Source organism: Cicer arietinum, chromosome 3, assembly GCF_000331145.2.
Source record: "Cicer arietinum cultivar CDC Frontier isolate Library 1 chromosome 3, Cicar.CDCFrontier_v2.0, whole genome shotgun sequence".
Lineage (NCBI taxonomy): Eukaryota > Viridiplantae > Streptophyta > Magnoliopsida > Fabales > Fabaceae > Cicer > Cicer arietinum.
In genome coordinates this window covers 62147206-62163329 of record NC_021162.2, presented here as the reverse complement: position 1 = coordinate 62163329, position 16124 = coordinate 62147206, and the positions used below count along the sequence as shown (strand labels likewise).

The 16124-nt window shown below is 31.2% G+C and overlaps 2 protein-coding genes across 3 annotated transcripts; one reads left to right on the top strand and one right to left on the bottom strand.

The window, feature by feature from the left end:
- The first annotated feature begins 208 nt into the window (after positions 1-208).
- On the top strand, positions 209-6702 carry LOC101514432 (calreticulin-3-like). 2 transcript variants are annotated; one of them, XM_004492800.4, is made up of 14 exons: positions 209-367; positions 1351-1458; positions 2003-2195; positions 2695-2953; positions 3190-3246; positions 3355-3402; positions 3496-3582; positions 3689-3746; positions 3850-3917; positions 4059-4151; positions 4878-4934; positions 5028-5123; positions 5902-5934; positions 6268-6702. In XM_004492800.4, exons 1-14 carry the CDS (start codon positions 265-267, stop codon positions 6277-6279), a joined length of 1272 nt encoding a protein of 423 aa, XP_004492857.1. In that variant the 5' UTR covers positions 209-264; the 3' UTR covers positions 6280-6702. The 2 variants fall into 2 exon arrangements, with proteins under 2 accessions (XP_004492857.1, XP_004492858.1); XM_004492801.4 differs by lacking the exon at positions 5902-5934.
- Positions 6703-7250: 548 nt separating this feature from the next.
- LOC101513997 (uncharacterized) lies at positions 7251-12253 on the bottom strand. The gene is made up of 8 exons (XM_004492798.4): positions 11787-12253; positions 11483-11545; positions 11291-11386; positions 10735-10782; positions 9213-9284; positions 8811-8869; positions 7844-7934; positions 7251-7720 (listed from the first exon to the last, which is right to left on the bottom strand). Exons 1-8 carry the CDS (start codon positions 12099-12101, stop codon positions 7562-7564), a joined length of 903 nt encoding a protein of 300 aa, XP_004492855.1. The 5' UTR covers positions 12102-12253; the 3' UTR covers positions 7251-7561.
- Between the last annotated feature and the right edge of the window lie 3871 nt (positions 12254-16124).

The window sequence follows — 16124 nt, the reverse complement described above, 5'->3', positions numbered from 1 at the left end:
TTAAACTGAAAATACTAATATTATTAGATCGAATATTTTTTTAAATATTTAAATTCAAAACTATTATGAATTTCAAGTAATCTTAATAAATAAATAAAAGTTATCTTAGTTTTGGTAAAGCTGACTCAGAATATTTTATCGTGGTGGCTTAAAAGTAATTAAGAGGAACTAAAGGGGTATAGAAGTTGACTAGTTTTATATAAGTAAACTCAGTTATAAGTGGAAGTTGGCAGTGAAAGAGAGCAAAAATTGCTTATTTCGCAAATGGCAGAAAATGCTTCAACTGAACTCAACATGTTTGTGTTGTTCTGTTTGTTGCTAATACAAGTTTCCGTTGCTGAAATCATTTTCGAGGAACGCTTCGAAGGTATATTTTATTTACTCTATGCTCTTTTGCTACTGAAATTTTTGTTTCAACTGTTAACAACAAATGAAAAGTTAGTTAAGTTTGGTCAGTTACTAATTAGTTAGTTAGTTAGTTAAATAGATGGAAGCGATTAATTACATGTTTGATTAATTTTTCGCTACTAATATGCAAGCCACGTATATGTATAGGTAGCGTGTAATCAAATTTCCTCATCGAGTTAGTTTCTATTTCTTCTATTACTTTAAGAATCTAATTATATGCACTTAAATTTAATTATATCTCACCTTTATGTCACTGTTATGTTAGCTCATAAAATCAAGTAATTGAAATCAAGTGGTTTATGAACTCCTGGACAAATCGTTTTAATACTGATCATAACAATTATTGGCCAAAATTTACTTACCTTCGGACCGAACTTCGGATTAAGAGGGTTTAGGACATAAAAAGTATTAGCTCACAAATTATATCCACCAATATCGACGTAAGTGGTGAGATGTAACTAAATGCACGCGTAAAAGCTTTTTTATGTCGACATTCCATATCAATTAAATCCTTGCTTTAAATATTCTCGTTTCTCCAACAATGTTTTTCCGCACAAACTTTCATAACAATTAGCAATCATTCCTTGTTTGGATTGGGACAATTCGAAAGAGAAATGGTGTTTGATTTGTTCTATGCATTCGTTTCTAGTTGAGGATGGTTATAAGAATGCTGTTTTTTAATATTTTGCGAAAGAAATGTTGAAAACAAGAAACTTGAAATGAAGATGTAATTGCTAGTGAAATCATAGTAACTAAAAATCAATAAAAAGACAAATAGCACTAAGCAAGTTAGCTTATATAAAAAAAAAAGTGGTGTGGTGTGTTCAGTTCAGCTTATATTTTTTCTTTTGACTCATTCAGTTCAGCTTATATAGTTTGTAGATGTTTTTTATTTTATTTTGATTGATCATATAATATGCATGGTCTTTAATATTTGTAAAGATGGGTGGCAAAGTCGCTGGGTAAAATCAGACTGGAAAAGGAGCGAAGGCAAAGCCGGTTCGTTCAAGCACACTGCTGGAAAATGGGCTGGAGATCCAGATGATAAAGGTATTTGTTGATTTAGTATTCCTTTACAGTCAATTTCTTGTGTCGTCAATTTAACTTCAATGTGCTTGTCCGTTATTATAATTTACTATGAGACGTTTTAATAACACAAAGTTGAGGATGTACATTTGCATTAATGATCTCAAGATTTAAATTAAGGCAGGACTTTAAATTGCGGTTTGCAACCGCAACTGTAGATGTTATGTCAAGGTTTTAGGGATCTCTGCAACCGTGGCCGTGACCACAATTTAAAACCTTGAGTGAAAGCATATTTTTTTTCCTTGCCCAAATTTTAAAGTTGGACGAAGGTTGGAAAGACATTTGACGACAAAGTGTCCTTGAGCTAATGCAAATGGGACGTTGGTGTAGTAAATGCAAAGCATAAAAAACGGGAGAGTAATCTAACCTACCCTCTAAAAGTGAATCTTTTTGAATGCTTTTATATTCTGAGGGAATTGGATTTGTTTCGCTTTCTTATGTATGAAATGGTAGTAACAGGAACTTGGTTGCTCTTTTTATATTTAGTCAATTTTGTGTAATCTTGTAGGTATCCAAACATCTAATGATGCCAAACACTTTGCCATTTCTGCTACGATACCGGAATTCAGCAACAAGAACAGAACACTGGTCTTCCAGTATTCTATAAAATTTGAGCAAGATATTGAGTGTGGTGGAGGTTACTTGAAGCTCCTCTCTGGATTTGTTAATCAAAAGAAATTTGGTGGGGATACGCCTTATAGGTGTGTTGCTTATTCCAGTTTCTTCACTTTGTTTTTTATTCTTGAATTATATTAAGTGAACAAGTTAATCTACAATCTAAGTAAACTGGCCTCTACAAAAATGTTCATCAATTTTTGTTATTTCCTCATTTGTATTAGTAGCATCTAAAAACTTTTTTTTTTTAAAAAAAAAGAGTAGCATCTAAGAGCTTAATTAAACTAATAGAATCCAAATTACAGCATGAAAGGAAAAGTAATATATCAATGCCGAAGTCGAGGTTCATGCCAAACAGATTGATGATATAAAGAGAAACAAGATAGAATTAAAAATGTGGTTGGAAATCAGATTACAGACTTCACTTTTCTCTTTTTGTTGGCTTGCTTGATCCTTATTGTTGGCTTGCTTGATCCTTATTAAAAATGTGGTTGCATCATGTTTACAAACACGCATTTTCCTTCTTTGTTCACTTTTTCTATTTTTTCAATAAACAAGAATGTCACACTGACAAATTTTCTGTAGTGTAATGTTTGGACCAGATTTATGTGGCACAGACACAAAGAAGCTCCATGCCATAGTCTCTTACCAAGGTCAAAATTACCCTGTAAAGAAGGACCTGCAATGTGAAACTGATAAGTTAACTCATTTCTACACGTTCATTCTGAGGCCAGATGCTACATACAGTATCCTGGTTGATAATAGAGAGAGAGATTCTGGAAGCATGTATTCAGATTGGGATATTCTCCCTCCACGAAAAATCAAAGATGTCAAGGCGAAAAAGGTTTCATTCTGATCTGTTTCACTCAGTAGTCAACTTATAACATTGTTCTTTAGCATGACATGATACTTTTGGTGATCTAACTCTAAGAGTCTTACGACAGGATTATATAATTCGGTTATGATTTTCCGTTTTTTCCATAAAGTGAATTACCTTACACCATTCAGTTCCCATTGTTGAGGTGTATTTTATTTCACAAATAACTTGTATTATGAATTAAATCTTCTCCATACTCGCAGCCTGCAGACTGGGATGACAGAGAATACATTGACGACCCTAATGCTGTCAAACCTGAGGTATTCAAAACTTCTAAATCTACTATTTCCGTAATGATAACGGAACATGGGATAGTAGTTTTAGTCCCTTTGTATGGAAAATTAATATATTTTTCATTGGTATTGCAGGGATATGATTCAATCCCAGCAGAAATTCCTGATCCAAAGGCTAAAGAGGTTAGTTGAGTTGATCTACAAATTCCTCTTGATAAAGAGATAAATGAGGGTTTTTTCAAAAAAAAAAACTTACATTTTCTTTCTCTTAATTAGCCTGATAGTTGGGATGAAGAGGAAGATGGACTGTGGAAGCCGCCGAAGATACCAAATCCGGCGTACAAAGGACCATGGAAACGAAAGGTTTGTTGATCGAGTTAATGGAGCTATATATAAGGCTGCTAGAATTAGTTTTTCTATATTCTCTAAGTTTCCTTACATCTCTTACTTTCAACCTCTTTGTTGACAGAAAATCAAGAATCCTAACTACAAAGGAAAATGGAAAACTCCATGGATAGATAATCCAGGTATGTTCAAATTTATATCTAGTTCTTTCTCATAATTTCGTATATATTTTCAGACTTTCATGCATACTTTAAAATGCTTAAATTTTAATTCTCCCTGTCTCAGAGTTTGAAGATGACCCCGATCTTTATGTGCTTAAGCCTATCAAATATGTTGGCATCGAAGTTTGGCAGGTATAATGAATGGACATTTCCAAATTCGGCAATGTCATGTATGTTATGCTACAGATCTTTCTTTCTTTCTAGCGCATGCAGAGTTATTAGGCTGAATGGATGGTCGTAGTTAATAAAAATCACGAATATATTGTGGTTCAGGTTAAAGGCGGTTCAGTATTTGACAACATTTTGATTTGTGATGATCCTGATTATGCAAAACAAGTTGTTGATGAAGTGTTTGCCAATAGGGAGGTGAGTTGCTCGCTTTGACTTACATTTGACTTAGCTCAATATCTAACTTGTAGGTGGCACTTTGTTTACATGTTAAACAACAACTAATATTTTATGTGTATTGATTTTGCGTTGGTTTTATACAAAATAATTTAAAATATTTTAAGATATTATCTAATGTTCACTTTTGTAAGGCCTTGTCCATTGCTTTTTTAAAAGAGGGATGAAATTTTTAGTCTCTACATTGCATTTGGTGAAATAGTGTCTATACTTAGCATTGTTCATTTTAGCCTATATTTTTTATTTTCAACCAAGTTTTTGTAATGAGCCAACTGTGTTGTAGTGTCTCTAGTCAACTCTCACCCTAACTAGTTTGCTAATACCAATAGAGTCACTTGAAGCTGATTGAAGCGAAAACGTGGAAGTTGACACCAAATACTAGTAAACATTAGCCAAACCAGCACTTATCAGTCTTTTAGGGATGGAAATTGACAATAGGGTTGCCTTGAATTGAACAAAAATGACACATTAAGGGACTCAATCGAAAAATATGAAAAACAGCTGCTACTGATATTAGTGCAACTTAAACATGTACGGTCTAGAAGCTTAAGTAAGCCTTTAGAAGTGATATTTGATTTGCCTCAAAAAATCGTACGTCTAGTCATAAACAAGTTTGTTCAGTTCCCCTGAATATATGTCTTCTCTTGGGGCATATGTTAAACTGACCTTTATTTTATGACATCTCAGATTGAAAAAGAGGCTTTTGAGGAAGCAGAGAAAATAAAAAAAGCCCAAGAGGAGGAGGTGCATGAACATACACTATTCCGTTCCAGTATCTTTCTTTTTTGAGTCACCTAGTTTCTTTCACGGAATCTAAACTATTCATTATTTGTGCAGGAGGCTCAAAGAGCAAGAGAAGAAGGTGAGAGGCGAAGAAAAGAGAGGGGTCATGACCGACGACACCGGGACAGATATAGAGACCGATATAGAAAGGTTTGAATTTGTATCGTACATGCATATGTTCAATATTTTTTTATTCATTTGTTGTTTAATGAATCTTCACTACCTTAATCTTCACTCACTTTTTGAGGATAAGACAACTAACACAGATACTAGATTGTAATAGAAGTCATGTTCTAGTAGATTCAAGATACTATTCTAGTATTATTTATGAGTATGCTTTTTATATATCCTCTATTAATAAAATATGTGTGGAAGGTAAACCAACATAGATAATAATGTTATTAGAAATATTTCACTTTGAGTTAGACCTTATGTGCAGTCATTAATTTATCTTAAGTAGTTACAGATTGCTTTAGAGTTGAATACTACCTGATGCCGTTTAAACAGGAGAAAAAAAAAGTTGTTGGGATCTTCGGTAGTGAATGAATTTGAGAATGTTGAAACCTTATTGTGAAACATTAGCTACACTAAGATAATAAATTTATTTGGCAAAGAATAACAGAAATAGACTGAATTTGTCCAAATGCCCCTCAATCACAACATAGGCACCAAAGTTTATTCAGATTAAATTTAATACACATACATACACGTATGTGCGCGCTCACACGCATTTATAACATGTTTATGGAATTATGATGGAGAGGTAATAATATTATTCATCTCGTTCTTGTCAAACCAAAAAATATATTATGCTGAATGTTACTATGGTTATCCAAGTTTTGGATTTAGATGCTCATAATAAATTTTGTTTCCCCGTGTTGGAACAACAAAAAACTTTCTTTACACATGTTTTCCCTCCCATGTGCAGCATCGCCGTGATTACATGGATGATTACGATCATGTAAGTTGTGATTTCTTCATTGATTATTCTTTTTAATGTTAATTAGGATAACAGAGATAGAGGTGTCATTTCGGTGATCAATTTCCAAATTTGGTCACTTTTTTTTCTCAAATATAACTTTTCATGCCATATCATTATTATGACATTAATTTAAATATGAAGAAGAAGCTATCGTTGTGATTTCAACTTGGAAACAATGATAGTATATTATGTTAGTAGTCAGGGCTTGAACCCTGAATTTTTTGTTCAAACTCTTTCATGTGTCTCGGGTTGACAAGTCTTTAACATCTTTATATTTGTTGTACTAAATAAATACTTTCTTTTGATCTGCAGGATGAACTCTAATGGTATAAAGCGCTCTTGTTTCTCATTTGTTATCTGGTTGACAAGAGTTTATGTATTGTTATGAACTATGATTGCGTTGATGTTGGTAGTATGTTCCTTCTGGTGTTAATTTGTTGGCTATTGTAATGTACACGTTTTTTAAGGATTATTTTCTTCACATCATATATATTTAGATAATACTGTTAATGATAGGGGGGATTTAAGCTTTAACATTTTGGACTACATGTACTTTTTGGTTATGTAAAGCAAAACAATGGAGAGATTACTCCACAATTAAGAAGTAGCATGTTGCTTCGGTATGTGGGAGTAGTTGACAGGCAAAATTGATACGTTTCACGACTAATGAATCATTTGTAAAAAAAAATTATCCAAAACAATGTTCCTGTTCATTTTCTGTAATATTAATTAGGTTTTTTGTTCTAATTAGATCTTTTAGTTAATTTTATATGGCCAATGAAAATTGATTTCGATGTGATGACTTCATAGGTGATTTGTAAGTATATTTGTCAACATCTAAACTATTTTAATAAAAAAATATTATATATATCACTTTTAATATGATAATATTTATTTTATAAGAAAAAAAATTAACTTATCTATATACATTCTTTAATTTATTGCCGGAGGGAGAGTACTCACAACTTCGATAATTTTTTGTAAATATAAATGAAATACCCTTCTATTAAATTTAAAATTTTCATCATAGAAAAGAAGTCTTATAAATTTCATACAATTCAAAAACTATATAACATTTCTTCACATTGAATAACATAGCTCCATAATCATCACTAAAACCAGAGGGAGCCAAACTGTTTTTCGTGTTAAAACTTAAATGACAATAATAGAAAAAAAATTAACTTATCTATATACATTCTTTAATTTATTGCCGGAGGGAGAGTACTCACAACTTCGATAATTTTTTGTAAATATAAATGAAATACCCTTCTATTAAATTTAAAATTTTCATCATAGAAAAGAAGTCTTATAAATTTCATACAATTCAAAAACTATATAACATTTCTTCACATTGAATAACATAGCTCCATAATCATCACTAAAACCAGAGGGAGCCAAACTGTTTTTCGTGTTAAAACTTAAATGACAATAATTACTCAATCTAATTGGAAAACTTTACCCCAGCTGTTTCAAAGTTCACAAGCAAAATATGAATTACAGAGCTGATACATCTAAATTATTCGAAATGTTACATAAAAGTTAAATCTAAAATTTCCTTCATTATCGATGTCCTTAAATAATGTCCTCTTAGGTAGACGAAACAAAATTATGATCTTCTACGTACACCAGAATTTGCTCCCCTCTGAACTGCAGATCCTGGCTGCGGCGGTGCCCCAGCTTGCCCACCAGCCTGTTCCTCAGGCATATTCATTGCTTGGGTCACGGCATTCATTACAATCAATCCGAGAGGGATCATGTACATCCACTGATATTAGTAAAGGTTCCACATAGAAAATTAGTATGTATGTATGTAAAGTTTAATTAAACAGTATAAAATAATCGAAAAATTGGCTTAAAGATCAAGTCAGCATATATGTTGTATACTCACATATTTAGCCCAAAAAGATCTTTCAATTGGCATTACAATTTCACCTTCCACCCCCTCTCCACCAAGCACCTCTTCTGCAAATATTGGCGTCCTGGGCAAATAATATTTGTTAAAAAAATACACAAGGAAAACTTGTCATAAAGATGAAGCATTAGTAATCAGTATTTTACAACACACAGAACCCAATCAATACAAATCTCGGTGTATTTTAAACATGAATCTCATCGTGAATCTCGATTCATTAAGATAAATCATGATTGACTATGATGAATTTCTATTCATTTACATGAATCACTATCTAAACTTAGTGTAGTTGACCACTTGGTTTAGCCAACTTTGTATAGCCAACCACTTTTCTAATCATTTGATTGGTAACTTTAGTTAAATGAGCTTTATCCTAAGATCAAGATCTTCCTAAGTCAAATGGATGGGTGGGTGAGTTGACCGCACCAGCAATAAAGTATCTCAACAGCATTTGCTGAATCAATAACATACAACAAGACAAAGTGAAATAATGAATTAACGGTTGATTAGAAAACATATGAAATTTGTCAAGCCTGGCATCTAGCCAGTTATGTATCAAGATTTTTAAATGAACTATGTTTCCTAAACTTCAAACTGAAAATATTTGTGAAGAATAGTGAAAGCTACAAAAGGCTCTATATTCACTGGCAATTTCGCCTAAGCAAACTTTATATAAACCATTATAAATATGTAAGAAAGCCAGCATTAAGCAAACTTCAATTTTCAGTTTGATGGAAAGAGAAAATGGGGAAAAAGAGACTAAACATATTTTCTGTGATTTCTATTGGGCAAAAAGTATTCAATATTATAGAAAGTTTTCCATAACCAGTTGCTTCCGAAGCAATCATGCTAGGAACACTTTGTATGCTGCTCTTCTGTTAATATTAGTTTAAGTATAAAAATAATTACAATTAAGAGTGAAAATGTCAATTATGGAACATACCTTGGTGCCTGTTCACTGTTCTTCAAAAGTGTATGTGACTTGAAAGACCACTTGGCTGGCTAACACCAAAAAACAAAAACAAGCATAAAATTAGCCTTTACAATATAAAAAACAGGATTTACAACAAAGTTTAAGTTTTCACAAGTAATGAACTATATAACTCTTAAGAACAAGGACAATTTGTGGCATTGCAGGTAATAAAATCAACTAGAACATGCATAATATTGATTACTCGGGTAGAGTGGTAGACTAGGTTTATGAAAGGGTTCATTGCACAAAAATTTTGCTCTTTAAAACAAAGCACGAACCCATAACAAAATATGTTGAAAAGTTTTGAAGTTGAGCCTCGCTCAATGAACAAACAAAAAATAAATGCAGTTGTACAAAGAAAACGCCACTTACAAGCTTCAGTTGCCGAGGATAAGGGCAAGCCCCTGGAGAACCATAATTGACACCCAAGATGTTAACACCTTCCTGAAACAAACAACGGGAGAGAGGGAGAGATTAAAAAACTAAAAAAATATATATTACAAGGAAATAAATGCAAAGATAGACATATCATATATAAGAAAAGTCATATAAGCAAAGCTCAGTTCTGTTTCCAGGTTGATATATTCTACCCTACAGGTAAAACTTCCCAAGCATCCATGTTCCCTCAGGTCTCTTCCTCTATATGAAATATGAAAACAGAATTGCTAAAGATGGGAATCATTGCTATGTGACTAGGTGGTCTTGTATTCAAGTCATGGAACCAGCCTCTTGCAAATGCAATGTTAGACGGTAATGGGATCAGACGATCCTTCCCTAGACCCAGCAAGGTAAGAACTTTATAGTACCGAGTTGCCCTTTTATGAAAAGACAAATGGTCTATAGTCTATATTCATTAAATAGTTTTCATTTTTATTACTTGGGATGTAAACTTAGGGCATTATGAAGAATCATGAGAAACTCATTGAGTTTTCGAAATCCATTTTCTTTACTTTTTCAAAATATTATGTCTCACTTTAAAAAATTACAGCTAATGAAGAGTTCAAAATAAACTCAGTTGTGGTCCAAGACTTCTCTTTTTTTCTTTATATAAAAGTGGATATAAAATTAAAGGGAAAACCCATTTTATGTAAAAAGGTCCCTTGTGTGGGTCAAGGGTAAGTATTTTTGCTATTCATGCAGCTTGGCCAAACAATACTATTGATCAGAAGACTTTTTGGAAGGTAGCAAAAGTAGTTGTTGGTGAATCAAAAGGGTTTGGAAATGAGGAAAAACATATATACAAGCTTTCCAAGGAAGGAGGCAGGAAAACGACATGCCTACTGCAAGATGCATCAAGAATGAAGATAAAAAAGTCTTGGTCACTAAGGAAAACATTGAGTAGTTACTTCTACAAGCTATTCACTGAAAGGTATGCAACAAGAATAAACTAGGAGAGTTTAACCACAAAAGAGGAAGGTCAAAACTATGCCTTTTTATTGCAGAATCCAAGAAACTGAGGTAAGGGAAGCACTAAAGAATATTGAAAACAGTAAAGATAGTTTCAAAAGAACTTCAAGTGAAACCATTATAAAATACCATACTCTCAATGTTTTTTTCCTATTAAAAGTATGGATTTTGATATATCCCAATGGGTTGTCTGATCTGATCCATATAGTTTTTGTTTTTGTTGTTGTTATTTAACACAAACACGGTTGTAATGCACATTCCAGAAATCATTTGCAAAAGAGCTGGAGAAAACCACGTCACTTATCCCACGATACAAAACCAGCTATAATATCTGACTACTTTTTCCCAATGACACAATAGCATATATGACAAGTCCCTTCGTGTATCAAAATTTGATCTGAATGAGAAGTTCTTTTTGCAGATATATCATATAAAAGCATAAATACAGTATAAACAGCATATTTCATTATATATGAATGTAAATTACCGTGTGTATTACAAAGTGTTCCTCCAAACCGTCCCCTGGAAGACATCTCTGTATTAAAAAAGGCAGAACTGTCAGTTCTAATTGGACTTGGAGACATACATCAGTTTAAACAGTAACCACAATACCAAATAAAAGAGCTGCAACTATCAAAATAGTGATCAAAACAGTAACACCATCACAAGGTTTCAAGCTACTGAAAGACATCCATAGAAAGATAACCAGGGAAAAAAAAACGGATTATCTTTCAATATTATGTGATGAGTGCAGAACAAACCATGCCCAGCATTATTAGAACAATATCACTAACAAATAACTATCCTTTGACAATAACCGCCATTTATCTTACATCACCAAAAGTAGTTTTGGAAAAAGAACAAACAGACCAGGGATCTACATGCTTCTTCCCTTCTTCCCCAAGCATAAGTGCAAATATAAAACCATAGATGAATTGTCAAATTGGCAGAACCACAACCACCACATTTGAGTGAAAAAAATAACCTTAATACTTCAATTCATTTTACCAATGGACGGGAACTTGATTCAAATTCACACTTACAGCTTTCACCGAAGAAACAATATATTCCCTTCCTGGAGGGCTCAAAACATTGGATGGCAGTCTAATCTTATAGAAATCATCTCCTTTCAACAGCTCCTGTGATAATAAAAGAGTGCCAAATCTTATATAATGCTCAGTGCTAAAAATATCAAACACACATACAAAAGTAGCTCCAAAGAAACAAATAATTACTTGAAATTTATTCTTCTCAACATCAGTGAAAGAATCTCTCGAAAACCGCAGTTTCGTCAGTGTCTGTCACAGATCAAAATTGCTTTTCAGTACAACAGCATATAATTTTATATATTTATTCAAACTCAGCGCAATAAGTTAGAAGTTTAATCTAAATCGATTCGAAACAGAACCAATCAACGAATTGTTATACTAGGTTTGAAAACTATCAACAATGAAATTGTCGTATATAAGATAGAGATACAAAATAACTATACAGCTTTTATTTGATTGAGGAATAGGAAGGAGAGTAGAGTGAAGGAACCTGAGCGCCGTGGCTCCAAGTTTTGAGGCGAGCGGAGAAGTTACCGGCGTCGGAGAAATCGGAGTCACCGAAAGCGTGTTCGAGAGTGAACTGGATCTTTGAATCGGAAGCAGAGTCTGGAATCCTCTTGCGAGTGGATGTGGTGGTGGTGGTGGTGGTGGCGGTGTTAGGTGATGGACGGGATTGGGGGCGTCCACCTTCGAGGCCGAATTCTTCGTCGTCGAGGAGAAGCTCGTCGGATTGGAAAGCTTGTGAGAGAGAGATGAAGAAAGTGAGCAACAGAGTAACCGCCAAAAGTGACCGGAGTAGAGTCATTGTTGTATCGGCGCGGCGAAGCAACCGAGTCTGCTTTCTCAGTTTTAAATTATTTCGTTTGTATTGGACTCTGACTCGCGCTGTGATCGGGATTGAGGAGTCCTCCGCCAGAGTAATACTAGTACTTCTGAGGGCTTTATTTTTTTTATTTTTATATAAATAGGCTTTATTCATTTACAACACTACTTTAGTACTTTTTCATGATAAGTTTGATTTAATTTAAGTTAAATTAAAAAAGAGTATTATTTTTTACTTAAAATAGACTAAAAAAATTATAAATTAAATATTTTTTAATTTTTATAAAATTTTAATATTTTAATTTTAATTTATAGAAAATATAAAATAATTTTTAATATTCGTAAAAATATTCAATAGTTTTAGTCTTTAGTAAAATTAAATATATTTAATTATTTTTTCAACTTAAATAATTTTAAATGATCTTTTGTACACATGTTTAAAATATTAAAAAAATAATTTTCATAAAATTTAAAATGTTACAAAAATATACATCTTTTAAATGAAAAAAATTCAAAATAAAACTAAAAACAATATAGACTAGTTTTTTGTGGAGGAACTATATGTTCACTTATCGAAATAGACTAAAAAGTATAATAATTTTATAAAGATTAAAAAATTTATTTTTATTTTATATACACTAAAATTTAAATTTAAATGTTTATAGAGATTAAAAATATATTCAACTCTTTAAAATTCATGACACATGTTTTTTTAACATATAAAATTAAAAAATAAACATGTTGTCATTTAGATTTATATTTGTAAATTTAATTTATATATTATCATGTCAAATATCTTATACTTTTAAAAATATTAAATTATTATAATCGTTTTATTATTATTATTATTATTATTATTATTATTATTATTATTATTATTATTATTATTATTATTATTTATAAAGTGACGTATATGATAGTTTGTATTGTGCCGACAATATAACTTTTTTTTTAATTTAGCGTCCATAAAAATTAACTTTTTTTGGATTTATATAGTAGGACTATTACTCGTGCATAAAAATTAACCTTTTTAGATTTATATAGTAGGACTATTAGTTGTTTTGTTGAAACAAGAGTTATATGATTCCTAAAAAGTTTCAGTTTGGATGATTTCATAAAAAAAGTTATGACACTCGAGTAATTGTGGTTAATTTGATTGATTCATTCAATTTTTATCCCTGCATAATGACATATTTATATTAGGTCAAATACCATATATTATGTTAAATATCATCTACATAGATGTGCAACATATAATATTAAAATTTAATTTACAAAATAGCAAGTGTCAGATAGTAATAATAAATATAAATGACATTAAACTAATAAATATTGTCAGAGAAAAATAATAAAACAACAAATAATATATTACTGCAACATTTTATATTAATTAAAAATAAATAAGTATTAAAATTTATATATGTGATTTGATTTGGGTTTGAAATGAAGATTTAAAATCATTTGATCTCATAAATTTTGATAAAAAGAAATTATAAATGATTTATCATTGTATTCAAATATATATGAAATGAGAAATAACGACAGCATGTATCAAATGATAGATATTTTGATTCCTTAATTATGTAGTGAGTTTGTTCCATAAAAGACATATATAAAAATATTTGTGTCGTGATATATCAATTTTTTTAAAATAATCTAAAATATTTATATAAGTCTCTACATTTACATGAAGAATATACATTGGTTTAAAATATCAATTAGTTATTATTAAAAAAATATACATCAATTGGTTTAAAATCCAGTTTTAGTTACTGTTGTAAATATGTTTGGGATACTAAAACATCCAAACTATCCTTAATATCTATTGTTTGCTTCAAAGTTAGTTTTTACCATATGTTTGTGTCTTGGTCGCAACAAATGCAAGATGAAGGATATAGTATATCTTTAATGCATAGATTAAGTTAGGTAGACGTTGTATTTATTTCAAATTTTTAGATAAATCTTTTAGTGTTAGGAGGGATAGGTAAACTTCATAATTTAAATAAATCTTCAAGAATTTTATGTCATTTCGGTCAACCAACTATTCAGCACAAAATTTATAAGTAGTTTTAAAAATATAGGTATCTCTATTGTCAAATTGTCAAATAATTTAACTTTTATGGGATATTCTTAATAAAAAGTTTTTTAGTATCTCGTTTACATAACGAGCAGTAAAGAGACTCCCAATAATGTGTTCATGTCATATACTTGTATCAAAATCGATCAACTAGTTAAGTTTGTGATATTAGGAACCATGAAGATAAAGTGTTTGCGCTATTGGTTGATCTATACAACGAGTCAAAAGTCAAACCATGTGTTGGTGGATGAGTCATCACATGTCTTCCAACTATGTCTTTTAATTTAACACTATCTAATACATTCAGATACTACACTATATATAACTGATAACTAGGATTGTGACAATGACCACTTCCAAAAAGTTCACTTTAGTAAAATATTTAGCTTCGAAGATCTTTGTCACCACATAATCTCAGTTGGTTTATAGTTTTCAGCTTTGGTTCTCCAATATAGCTAAATCGAAACCGTAAAGATAACGAAAATCCATTCCACCATAATTTTTGTGCATGGTCATTTTATCCCATCTTAGTTAGTTGATACCTCTTCGACCACCTTTATTAGAACTCAACCAAAAAGAACCCACCAATTTATGGATTTCATATCCAATAGGGCCTGTTAAGAGAAAACACTCATGTAGTAGCATGAGATGTTAACCTCATATTTAATCAACACTTATCGACCAACTTGATACTTTGTCTTACTACTTCAACTAAAGATACATTTTCAACGTCTGTCTAATATAGTTTATAAAAAATGCTAACAAGCGCCTTAAGACACTTGTTAAGTATCTAAAGATATAAATTTTACAATAAAAAGTGTATAAAAAATTATATATTCAACTTTTGATGGGTTAAAATTTATATTTTTGTATTCTTATGGCACTTGTTAGTATGACCCATAATTTAATATGAGCTTTTTTCTTTGTCAAATCATAATATGAAGACCCAAGTTATGTTTAAATGTACCCAAGGATGTTCTAACACCTAAATTACTGGAAAAACATAGTTGTTGTAGTATTAGGCATGTTCTTGCTAAAAAAGTATTTATAGTTTTATGCAAATTTATGAATTAACCGGAAGCATTAGCACAAACATCAACAATGCTTTTAACTACACAAGATATGTTCATCATTTGCTCTAAAAAAACAAGAAACTATCTTCAATAAATAACAAATGAGTAATAATAGGCGCACATATGCAAACTTGGATCTATGAAGTTAACTCGACTTTATACATGTATTGAGGAGAGATGTGAGTTCCTCAACACATAAAACAATGAACAATTATTACACACATCTTCATCAAAATGATCAATTGCTCGTTCAAACTCATTTTATACAATTAAGCATTAAGATAACTCCACCTAACTATGTTGTATGATTTACTAATGTAGATTTTAAAAATAGATGTAATGACATCATTTACACCGTGAAATGTGAACTAACATAGTTGTTTAATGACAAAACACCATTGATGAGCGACAAAGAAGACGCCATTGGAAAACGTCAAAAGAAGGGATCGAGACGCAACTAAGAGAAAATGAAGATCCAACCGTGACTACGACGCAATTTAGATTATACCAATTGTTGAAAGACACAATTCAATTTTGTATGGTTTATGATATCCTCACACCATAATTGATAATTTGAGACGAAGAATACACGATACTCTGCTACTAAATACAAAATTTGCCCTCAATTTGGAAAACTTCTACAATATAAATCGACGATTTTGGAGAACCATAACACTATATTCAATTTGGAGGTATTGACAAAGTCATAACTAGTAGTGGATAACAAAATAAATAATTTTAACAACTTATATAAAATAAATTGACTATAAAAAAAAAAAATACGAAAAAATAAAATTCAAAAATAATTATGAGTTTAATGACCATACAATATTGATGTGAATATTTTAAATCGTTG

Coding starts and splice junctions, on each gene's coding strand:
- LOC101514432 (XM_004492800.4), top strand. CDS start 265: ATGGCAGAAAATGCTTCAACTGAACTCAACATGTTTGTGTTGTTCTGT. Junction 2,196..2,694: donor GGTGGGGATACGCCTTATAG/GTGTGTTGCTTA, acceptor AATTTTCTGTAG/TGTAATGTTTGGACCAGATT. Junction 3,583..3,688: donor AAGGACCATGGAAACGAAAG/GTTTGTTGATCG, acceptor CTTTGTTGACAG/AAAATCAAGAATCCTAACTA.
- LOC101513997 (XM_004492798.4), bottom strand. CDS start 12,101: ATGACTCTACTCCGGTCACTTTTGGCGGTTACTCTGTTGCTCACTTTC. Junction 11,546..11,786: donor CTTGGAGCCACGGCGCTCAG/GTTCCTTCACTC, acceptor GATCTGTGACAG/ACACTGACGAAACTGCGGTT. Junction 7,935..8,810: donor AACAGTGAACAGGCACCAAG/GTATGTTCCATA, acceptor TTATTTGCCCAG/GACGCCAATATTTGCAGAAG.